The 10,932-nt window shown below is 42.5% G+C and overlaps 1 protein-coding gene across 2 annotated transcripts in view; it reads right to left on the reverse strand.

Moving 5' to 3' along the window:
- LOC135540124 (calcium-dependent secretion activator 1-like) overlaps positions 1–7,930 on the reverse strand; it is a 164,616-nt gene extending 156,686 nt beyond the window's left edge. For both annotated transcript variants that reach the window (XM_064966523.1, XM_064966525.1), the window contains exon 1: positions 7,303–7,930. In XM_064966523.1, coding sequence (XP_064822595.1) covers positions 7,303–7,641 — 339 coding nt within the window. In that variant the 5' untranslated portion in view covers positions 7,642–7,930. The remainder of the gene's footprint in view (positions 1–7,302) is intronic.
- Positions 7,931–10,932: the final 3,002 nt, after the last annotated feature.

Consider the following 10,932-nt stretch of genomic DNA (forward strand, 5'->3'; position numbering starts at 1 on the left):
CATAACAAAGGGGATGAATACTTATTTACTCAAGACATTTCAGCTTTTATTTGTAATGAATTTGTAAAATGTTGTAAAAACATGATTCCACTTTGACATTATGGGGTATTGTGTGTAGGCCAGTGACACAAAATCTCAATTGAATTCATTTAAATGCAGGCTGTAACACAATAAAATGTGGAAATAGTCAAGGAGTGTGAATACTTTCTAAAGGCACTGTACTTCCCCAGAGTAAGATGAACTTGTGGATACCATGTTCATCTTTGTGTCCAGTGTGAAGGAGGTTAGAGGCAGTTTCACGGGCCAATGCCAACTACCATTAGTGCAAAAACTGGAAGTCTATGGCTATCTCCTACAGTAACATTTAAGAGATCAGCTCAGCATGACTTTAATGGGTCAGACAGGACAAGGTCACACCCCAGAAATTGTACAATCACCAGCTCATCAAGTAAAGGATCAAGAGCAGTAATTAAGTGCCCTCTATTTTATGGTGGGCCACTGTTTGACCTTGCATCCATTCACTCAACATTAGTCGTTTTTGTAATGTGTCAAAGATAGTTTCTAAATAGAGCAGTCTAACCAGTCTGACAACTTATCCCAGGAGAGTGAACCCTCGCCACTCATCTCCACAAAATGTCGGCTAACAAGAACCACTCATCAGACTGCATGGTGTATGTTTCACGAGACTCACTAAAGAATTCCAAATTGTCTGGTGTATTTCATCATGCGTGAAAGGGATCATAACATGTTGTCACCATGAGAAATCAGCACCTGCAAAGCCTTCCTTGGAGTATTGCGGATGGATAACTGTAATCTCAGGAGCCCCAGTATCTGCTGGTTTTCTTTACCCCCTGTCATGGCAATATCATAATGGCCAGTTTGAAGGTAATAACGAAAAACCAGCAGACACTCCGCCATCCAAGCACCGGAGTTGCCCATCCCTAATATACTGACACAAGATTCCCTTACGACGACGATAATAAATAGGCCTATTCATACTTGTCATCATTAACCATCAGCATAAGCCGGAGTCCATTAATTGTGGAAGCCTAGTATAGGCTAGGAGGAATACTGTAATTCTATTCCATGAAGAACAAAAAGGAAACACATTCATATTAAGGGGATCAGATAACAGGTCACTCCGAGGTAAAGAAACCTCAGAAGTCTGTAGCATAGTCTGTAGCAAGATGGAGTAGCAAGATGGCGCCAACAGAGGGTTGCCTCGCTTCTAGTCCTTTGGAAACTATGCAGTATTTTGTTTTTTTTTATGCATTATTTCTTATATTGTTAGCCCAGAAAATCTGAAGTATTATTACATACACCCGGGAATAACTATTGGATATCAGAGCGACGTCAAGTTGCCAACATTATGACCAGGAATACAACTTTCCCGAAGCGGATCCTTTGTTCGCACCACCACCCAGGGCATTTCATCTGATCACAGAGGCCGACCCAAAACAACATCGCCGCAGAAGAGGTAGACGAAGCGGCCTTCTGGTCAGACTTCGGAGGCGTGCACATAACTAACCGCTTCCGAGTATATTAGTCGCCAATGTCCAGTCTCTAGATATTAAGGTAGACAAAATTAGGGCAACTCCATTTCACGGAAACATGGCTCTCTCAGGATATGTTGTCGGAGTTGGTACAGCCACCGGGATTCTTTATGCGTCGCGCCGACAGAAATAAACATCTTTCTGGGAAGAAGAAGAAGGGTGGGAGCGTATGCTTCATGATTACCAACTCATGGTATAATCGTAACAACATCCATGAACTCAAGTCCTTTTGTTCACCTGACCTAGAATTCCTCACAATAAAATGCCGACCATATTATTTCCCAAGAGAATTCTTGTAGATTGTTGTCACAGATGTGTATATCCCCCCTCAAGCTGATACCCTGACGGCCCTCAAGGAACTTCACTGGACTCTATGCAAACTGGAAACCATATATCCGGAGGCTGCATTTATTGTAGCTGGGAATTTTAACAAAGCAAATTTGAGAGCAAGGCTAGCTAAATTCTATCAGCATAGTAATTGTAGCACTCATGCTGCAATACACTGGATCACTGCTTCTCTAACGTCCGTGATGCTCTCCCACACCCTCCAGTCGGCAAATCTGACCATGACTCCATATAGCTTCTCCCGTCCTATAGGCAGAAACTCAAACAGGATGTACCCATGACAAGAACTATTCAACGCTGGTCTGACGAATCAGAATCCACGCTTCAAGATTATTTTGATCGCGCGGACTGGGAAATGTTCTGGGCAGAGAATAATATTGACTTATACGCTGATTCAGTGAGTGAGTTTATAAGGAAGTGCATTGGAGATGTTGCACCCACTGTGACTACTAAAACCTACACTAACTAGAAACCGTGGATAGATTGCGGCATTTGTGCAAAACTGAAAGTGCGACGACCGGATTTAACCATGGAAAGATGACTGGGAATATGGCTGAATACAGTGTAGTTATTCCCTCCGCAAGGCAAACAAACAAGCAAAATATTGGGATAGGGATAAAGTGGAGTCGCAATTCAACGGCTCAGACGTATGTGGCAGGGTCTACAGGCAACCATGGACTACAAAAAGAAAACCAGCCACATCACGGACACCGGCATCTTGCTTCCAAAAAAACTAAACACCTTCTTTACCAGCTTTGAGGATAACACCAGTACCACCAACGCGGCCCGCTACCAAGGACAGTGGGTCCACCCTCTCCTTCTCTGTGGACGACGTGAGTAAGACATTTAAATGTGTTAACCCTCGCAAGGCTGCCAGCCCAGATGGCCATGCACGCCTCCAACTCAATCATCAGGTTTGAACACTACACAACAGAAGTGGGCTCGATTACCAACAACGACGAGACAGCCTACAGGGAGGAGGTGAGGGTACTCGGAGTGTGGTGTCAGGAAAACAACCTCGCACTCAATGTCAACAAAACAAAGGAGATGATTGTGGACTTCAGGAAACAGCAGAGGGAGCACCCCCATATCCACATTGATGGGACAGCAGTGGAGAAGGTAGAAAGTTAAGTTCCTCGGCGTACACATTACTGACAAACTGAAATGGTCCACCCACACAGACAGTGTGGCGAAGAAGGCGCCACAGCGCCTCTACAACCTCAGGGCGCTGAATAAATGTGGCTTGTCACCTAAAACCCTCACAAACCTTTACAGATGCTTAATTGAAAGCATCCCGTAGGGCTGTATCACCGCCCACACCCGCAAGACCCTGCAGAAGGTGGTGCGGTCTGCGCAACGCATCATCAGGGGCAAACTACCTGCCCTCCACACCTACACCACCCAATGTCAAGAACAACAACCACCCGAGCCACTGCCTGTTCACCCCGCTACCATCCAGTAGGCGAGGACAGTACAGGTGCATCAAAGCTGGGATTTATCAAGATTCATCAACTGAGACATATACTGAACAAGTTCCACAGACATGTAATAATGTGTTCTTGAACAAAGGCGGTGGTCAAAATCAAAAGTAACTGTCAGTAGCTGGTGTGGCCACCAGCTGCATTAAGTACTGCAGTGGTCATGTGGTTTGGCCTCAGGCCAGTAAGTGTGAGTGTCCTCCTCATGGACTGCACCAGATTTGCCAGTTCTTCCTGTGAGATGTTACCCCAGTCTTCTACCAAGGCACCTGCAAGTTCCCAGACAATTCTGGGGGGAATGGCCCTAGCACTCACCCTCCAATCCAACAGGGCCCAGACGTGCTAAATGGGATTAAGATCCGGGCTCTTTGCTGGCCATGGCAGAACACTGATATTCCTGTCTTGCAGGAAATCACGCACAGAACGAGCAGTATGGCTGGTGGCATTGTCATGCTGGAGTGTCATGTCAGGATGAACCTGCAGGAAGGATACCACATGAAGGAGGAGGATGTCTTCACTGTAACGCACAGCGTTTATATTGCCTGCAATGACAACAAGCTCAGTCCGATGATGCTGTGACATACCACCCCAGACCATGACGGACCCTCCACCTCCAAATCGATCCCGATCCAGAGTACAGGCCTCAGTGTAATGATCTTTCCTTCGACGATTAACGCAAATCCGACCATCACCCCTGGTGAGACAAAACTGCGACTTGTCAGTGAAGAGCACTTTTTACCAGTCCTGTCTGGTCCAGCAACAGTGGGTTTGTGCCCATAGGCGTCGTTGTTGCCGATGATGTCTGTTGAGGACCTGCCTTACAACAGGCCTACAATCCCTCAGTCCAGCCTTTCTCAGCCTATTGCGGACAGTCTGAGCACTGATGGAGGGATTGTGTATTCCTGGTGTAACTCAGGCAGTTGTTGTTGCCATCCTGAACCTGTCCTGCAGGTGTGATTTTCGGATAAACCGATCCTGTACAGGTGTTGTTACACGTGGTCTGCCACTGCGAGGACGATCAGCTGTCCATCCTGTCTCTCTGTAGCGCTGTCTTAGGCGTCTCACAGTACAGACATTGAAATGTATTTCCCTGGCCACATCTGCTGTCCTCTTGCCTCCTTGCAGCATGCCTAAGGCACATTCACGCAGATGAGCAGGGACCCTGGGCATCTTTCGTTTGGTGTTTTTCAGAGTCAGTAGAAAGGCCTCTTTAGTGTCCTAAGTTTTCCTAACCGTGACCTTAATTGCCTACCGTCTGTAAGCTGTTAGTGTCTTAACGACTGTTCCACAGGTGCAAGTTTATTAATTGTTTATGGTTAATTGAACACGCATGGGAAACAGTGTTTAAATACTTTACAATAAAGATGTGAAGTTATTTGGATTTTTACGAATTATCTTTGAAAGACAGGGTCCTGAAAAAGGGACGTTTCTTTTTTTGCTGAGTTTATATACTGTATTTTATACCATCTATTGCATCTTGCCTATGCCACTCGGTCATCGCTCATCCATATACTTATATGTATATATTCTTATTCCATCCCTTTACTTAGATTGGTGTGTATTAGATTGTTGTTGTAGAATTGTTAGATTACTGTGCGATATTACTGCACTGTCGGAACTAGAAGTACAAGCATTTCGCTACACTCGCAATGACATCTGCTAACCATGTATATGTGACCAATAAAATGTTATTTGATTAGATTTATTTAGTCTATCTCTGACTTCACCATTTTAAAAATATATAATGGAGATATCCAGATGGATGTCATCACTGCTCTGACTTTTTGCTGTCACCACAATGGCCGCTGTATTAAAACAATCGGATTAAATCTGCATGTATTAAAAATGGACTCATATGCTGCCCACTGGCTGGGATATTAGATGGACATGTTACTAATTTTAAAACCTTTAATGACTACCCATCCCGCATGCGGGAGCGTAATCATCGACTGACACTAATTAGCATAACGCAACGGACAAAAATATTCCTCGAAAATATTCCTATTCATGAAAATCACAAATGAAATATATTGAGACACAGCTTAGCCTTTTGTTAATCACCCTGTCATGACAGATTTTCAAAATATGCTTTACAGACAAAGCTAGACAAGCATTTGTGTAAGTTTATTGATAGCCTAGCATAGCATTGTGTCCAGCTAGCAGCAGGTAACTTGGTCATGGAAATCAGAAAAGCAATCAAATGAAATCGTTTACCTTTGATGAGCTTCGGATGTTTTCACTCACGAGACTCCCAGTTAGATAGCAAATGTTCCTTTTTTCCAAAAATATTATTTTTGTAGGAGAAATAGCTCCGTTTGTTCTTTATGTTTGGCTGAGAAATTGCTCGGAAATTGCAGTCACGAAAACGCCAAAAATATTCAAAATTAGCTCCATAATATCGACAGAAACATGGCAAACGTTGTTTATCAATCCTCAAGGTGTTTTTCAAATATCTATTCGATAATATATCCGTCGGGACAAATAGTTCTTCAGTAGGACCGATTGGAATAATGGTTACCTCTGTATTTTACTCGAGAGTCACCCTGGGAGCCATCAGGTGACCACTTTCGCAATGTAGCCCTTACGGGTATTCTTCAACATGAATGTGTAAAACTATGTCACAATGCTGTAGACACCTTCGGGAATACGGAGAAAGAGTAATCTGGTGGATAGCCCATTCACTTCTCAATAGGGACCATTGGAATGCAGCGCTTTCAAAACATGAGGCACTTCCGGATTGGATTTTTCTCAGGCTTTCGCCTGCAACATCAGTTCTGTTATACTCACAGACAATATTTTTACAGTTTTGGAAACTTTAGAGTGTTTACTATCATAAGCTGTCAATTATATGCATATTCTAGCATCTTGTCCTGACAAAATATCCCGTTTATTACGGGAACGTTATTTTTCCAAAAATGAAAATACTGCCCCCTAGTCACAAAAGGTTATTAAGGGCTTTGAGAGAAGGAAATAATATGTTACTTTTAGCAAAAACATCTACTTGAATTAAGCCAGTCTATACATTTTAATTATTTGGGAGATGGACAATGTTATTCATGCTGAAAAATGCAAAGCTAATACAGTATGTAAATTAGGCTGATATGATTGTAATATCTCCTGCAGCTGGGCACATTACTATTCAGGCAGCTTAGATCAAAGCTCTACATGACCAATAGGTTTCCACTAGCAGGTGTGTGTGTGAATTTTCTTGACCATGACTAGGCTACATTTTATAATGTACTAGATGCAGTGGAAATTCATCTGTCAGATGAAATACAGGCCTACAGCACATTTCCTGTAGACAACAACAGAAATGCTACTCTGTGAAATAAGCAATTCATCTGGTGTTAGAGGTCGTTCGTGCAAAAGCCTTACAAGCTTTACTTGATTCATGTACGAACAGAAGGATGATTATCCTCCCTGGAGGCTAGACTTATGGAAGTGCTACTACAATGGGCAGGGCACCAGAGCAGAGTCACTGACAGGCAGTGGGTGAGATGAAGGTGGCACTTTAAATTACCCACAAACACAAAGCCCACTATATTTATAGCTATATGGCACTTCCTTGTGATTGAATTAGACTACATTTCAACAGGAGGTGCACTTAAAAGAAACTATGTGACTGTGCAACTGGTAGACATGTCACTGATGTAGTTTTGCTGCTATTGAAATATGCCTTTACTGGACCTGCTTCTTTCCAACACCAGTATCAGAAGAGTGGGGGCTGCACTCAAACCGCCCCCCATCATTAAAGCTCTATTAGTTAACATTATGCAAGGGTGGTTCCCTTCTAATAATGACTACCCTACCATTAATCCCATGGCAGAAGACTAGTTTCATGACATACTACAGTATAGGATATATTTTAATGACTTTTAAAAAGTATGTCGTCACTGTTGTGTTTTTATTATTTACAGTCGTCTTACCTTCTGCTGTCGTCTGGCCATGTCGGTGGGTTGCTTGGCATTAAAAGGGTAGGCAATGCAGCGCATTACAAAGACATAGAGCTGGAGCCTCTTCTTTCGCTCTTCCTCCTCCCTCTGCATCTTTTCCAGATCATCTTTCTCCTTATCGCTGGCCACCGAGGGGCTGGGGCTGGATGGGCGAGCACTGCTTCCCCGGCTTGAGGGCTGGAGCCCACCAGAACTCTCGGTGGTCCGGCTGGGTGACACCCGTGCGCCCCCGGTATTTGGTGCCAACACCTCTTTGCGTTCTTCTTCTACCATCTCATCCGCTTCCTCCTCACTGGAAGATGGGTCCAACATGTTGGTGGTCTTGGATGGAGACTATCTAGACAGAATGAAAAAGCGGAGACCAAAAAGAATATTAGTGCCACAGGTTTTTCAAGAACGACAGTGTTCAGAGACAGCTGCTATCTGTGTTGCATTGGCAACGCTAGAGGGGGGAGGGGGGATGAGTAGAAAAAAATACTGATAAACTCGATGTAAACCAGGAAATCTCAGTTGAGAGGAATTACGAAAGCCCAAGACTGATGTAGAAAGAGAGTAGGCCTGGGCTGGTCAAACTGCACAAAAAGCTATTGAATTCGAACAAAATAAATGTGTAGTTGCTTACCCTACGAGTTTTCAGCGTTTAACTCTCCAGTCACCGCCGGGGATTTGCTAGGATGCTATGAGAAGGGGTGGGGTCGGATGAAAGACAATAAAGAACGCTTTTCAATAGCCTGCTAAGCAACGCGCGGATGGGGAAGGTACCGGGAACTGACCATGGTTCTGAATATAAAGGCGAATTACAGCGGGCGGTGGGAGCGCAGTTGACGCGACAACCTATTTACTACACCCACCTGATGATCTGAGACATCTCCAATGGAGATTCTCACAAATTACGCCTTTTCCCACATCATTATTTATTTATTCCCAATATTCAATATTATTTCCGCAAACTCCACTTGTTGCCCTATTCTGAATTTGATACATGGAATAGTCAATAGTCAATCTTGAAGTGCGTGATTTAATCGACTATTAATTCCTACATGTTTGTACATTATAGTGCCTATGTTGCATTGTTCCCTAGTAGGACTAGGGTAATATTGCCTATAGGGCCTATATCCTACGTATCAGAATTGAGCTGCAAAATTAAATCAGTATGGTGATGACATATATGCGTTATAGAAAACACATTTAGCCTACACATCTCCACGGTTGTCATCAATCTTCAATGCTGACAGCATGATGCCTGGCCCTGGAGTAATTGTCAACGTTTTGTTAAAAATAGATTAGATTTGAAAAAAATAAATAAACATAAACTGCTGTTTTAAGGATGAAATTTCAACCACATGAGTGTGTCATCATGGTAATCAATTTTCAACATACACAAACCTTGTATAAAATATGTTGAATTTGTACCTTTGAAACAACACAAGATCTTCAACATTATATCCACTATCAGAAATAAAAGAGTCTGAACAGACAGCACCTCTTACTGGAGGGCTGATTTATCTTCAGCTATACTTCTGATCTCCATCCAGTGTTTTAACAAAGCCCAGGCCTGCTTCACTTTGATTTTTGTCAGGAACTACTATCAATGTGCAATTATGTGAATTGATACATTTTAATAGCGAAATAGATTCACTGTTGCTATCGAAGTCATAGGTAAGTCATATATCATCAATGATACTATTTAGTCCTAGCTAGTATTTGCGAAGTCATCAACAGCTATTGTTTCAATTCAACCCAGGGTTCAATTACAACTAGACAATACATATAGGCCTTGGGTTCAAGCTTTGGTTGATTTCCAATGTAATAATTCATGTGTTGGATTCACATCTCCATCTCAGTCAAAAAGCAATTTTAAAGAATAGCACTAAATCAAACTTAATTTGAAGTGCATTTGAAGTTTGATTTTATTTAGTCACATTTAGTCACTTTAATTTTGGTTGAGACGGAGACTTGAATCCAACATATCAATTTTTAATTTGTAGACAAACTGGAATTAAAGCAGTCAGTGACACAAAATATCTGCTTTAAATGCTGATATTTGGTTGCATTGACAACCAAACACAATTCAATATCACTTTAGCAATACAATAAATAACCTATTAACTTGTGGACAAGTTAACAAATGATATGTTGGATTCACGTCTCCAAGTACACCACAAATAAAAATTAAGGAATAGGATTAAGCCAGTGGCTCAGATGAAACTATCCAAGCATTAGCATCTCCTTTAAATGTTGATAGTTGCTTGCATTGTCAACCAAACACATTTCAATATAACTCTTGTAATACGTTAACTAGCCTAAAGTTAAGGCTAATTAATGTAACAGTATTTAATTTAATTTAAAATGAGTAACACATCCATTGCCACATTGAGGTTACTGTAACTAAAGTTGATGATAATGTGGATGAAAATATATTTATCTTTTAGGCATGTGATTTTGACTGAAAACAGAAAGAATTACTTTTTTTTCATTATCAAATGAAAATGTATTGGTTACATACACAGTTATGCAAATACTATCGCAGGTGCAGCAAAATGCTTATGTTTCTAGCTCTAACATCTAACGTCTGACCCGGTGTAGGATGTGGCAGGGTTTGTACACTATTACGGATTACAAAGAGAAAACCAGCAGTGATTTTCCCAGTAATGCAAATATCCCAGATGAGCTGAATGACTGAATGACAACACTGAGCCAGGCATGAGAGCCCCTACTGTTTAGTAGCATCCAATTGGTAGTGACAGTCTTGTCTCATCGCTGCAACTCCCGTATGGATTTGGGAGAGGCGAAGGCCGGGAGCCGTGCGTCCTCCAAAACACAATCCAGCAAAGCGGCACTACTTCTTGACACAATGCCATTTAACCCGGAAGCCAGTTGCAATGTGTCGGAGGAAACACTGTGCACCTGACAATCGTGTCAGCGTGCATTGTACCAAGCCCACCACAGGAGTTGCTAGAGCGCGGTGGGACAAGACCCTCCCCTAACCCGGACGACGCTGGGCCAATTGTGCGCCGCCCCATGGGTCTCCCAGTTGCGGCCGGCTGTGACAGAGCCTGGACTCAAACCAAGATCTCTATTGGTACAGCTAGCATTGCGATGCAGTGCCTTAGACCACTGCGCCACTCGGGAGGTCCGATGTAAGACTTAACTTATTTAACACTCACAAGGCCGCTGGGCCAGACGGAATACCAGGGCACATTGTCAGAGCATGAACAGACCAGCTGGCAAGTGACTTCACAGACATTTTCAACATGTCCTTGTCCCAGTCTGTAATCCTAACATGTTTCAAGCAGACCACCATTGTCCCTGTTCCTGAGAACCAGTGGTGGAAAAAGTAGTCAATTGTCATACCTTAATAGAAAATGACTCAAGTAATAGTGAAATTCATCCAGTAAAATACTACTTAAGTAAAAGTCTAAACGTTTTTGGTTTTCAATATTAATAAGTATCAAAAGTAAATGTAATTGCTAAAGTATATTTAAGTATCTGTCACGTAGAGTAGGCCAGAAGGCTAAACTGGATAACCTAACCTCTATCAAAATAAAAAGATGGCGGAACCGCAAAAGTTCTTCTGTGCAAAGGTGTTTATTTACAAGTGAT

The sequence above is a fragment of the Oncorhynchus masou genome, chromosome 5 (genome assembly GCF_036934945.1).
Source record: "Oncorhynchus masou masou isolate Uvic2021 chromosome 5, UVic_Omas_1.1, whole genome shotgun sequence".
NCBI classification, from domain to species: Eukaryota; Metazoa; Chordata; class Actinopteri; order Salmoniformes; family Salmonidae; genus Oncorhynchus; species Oncorhynchus masou.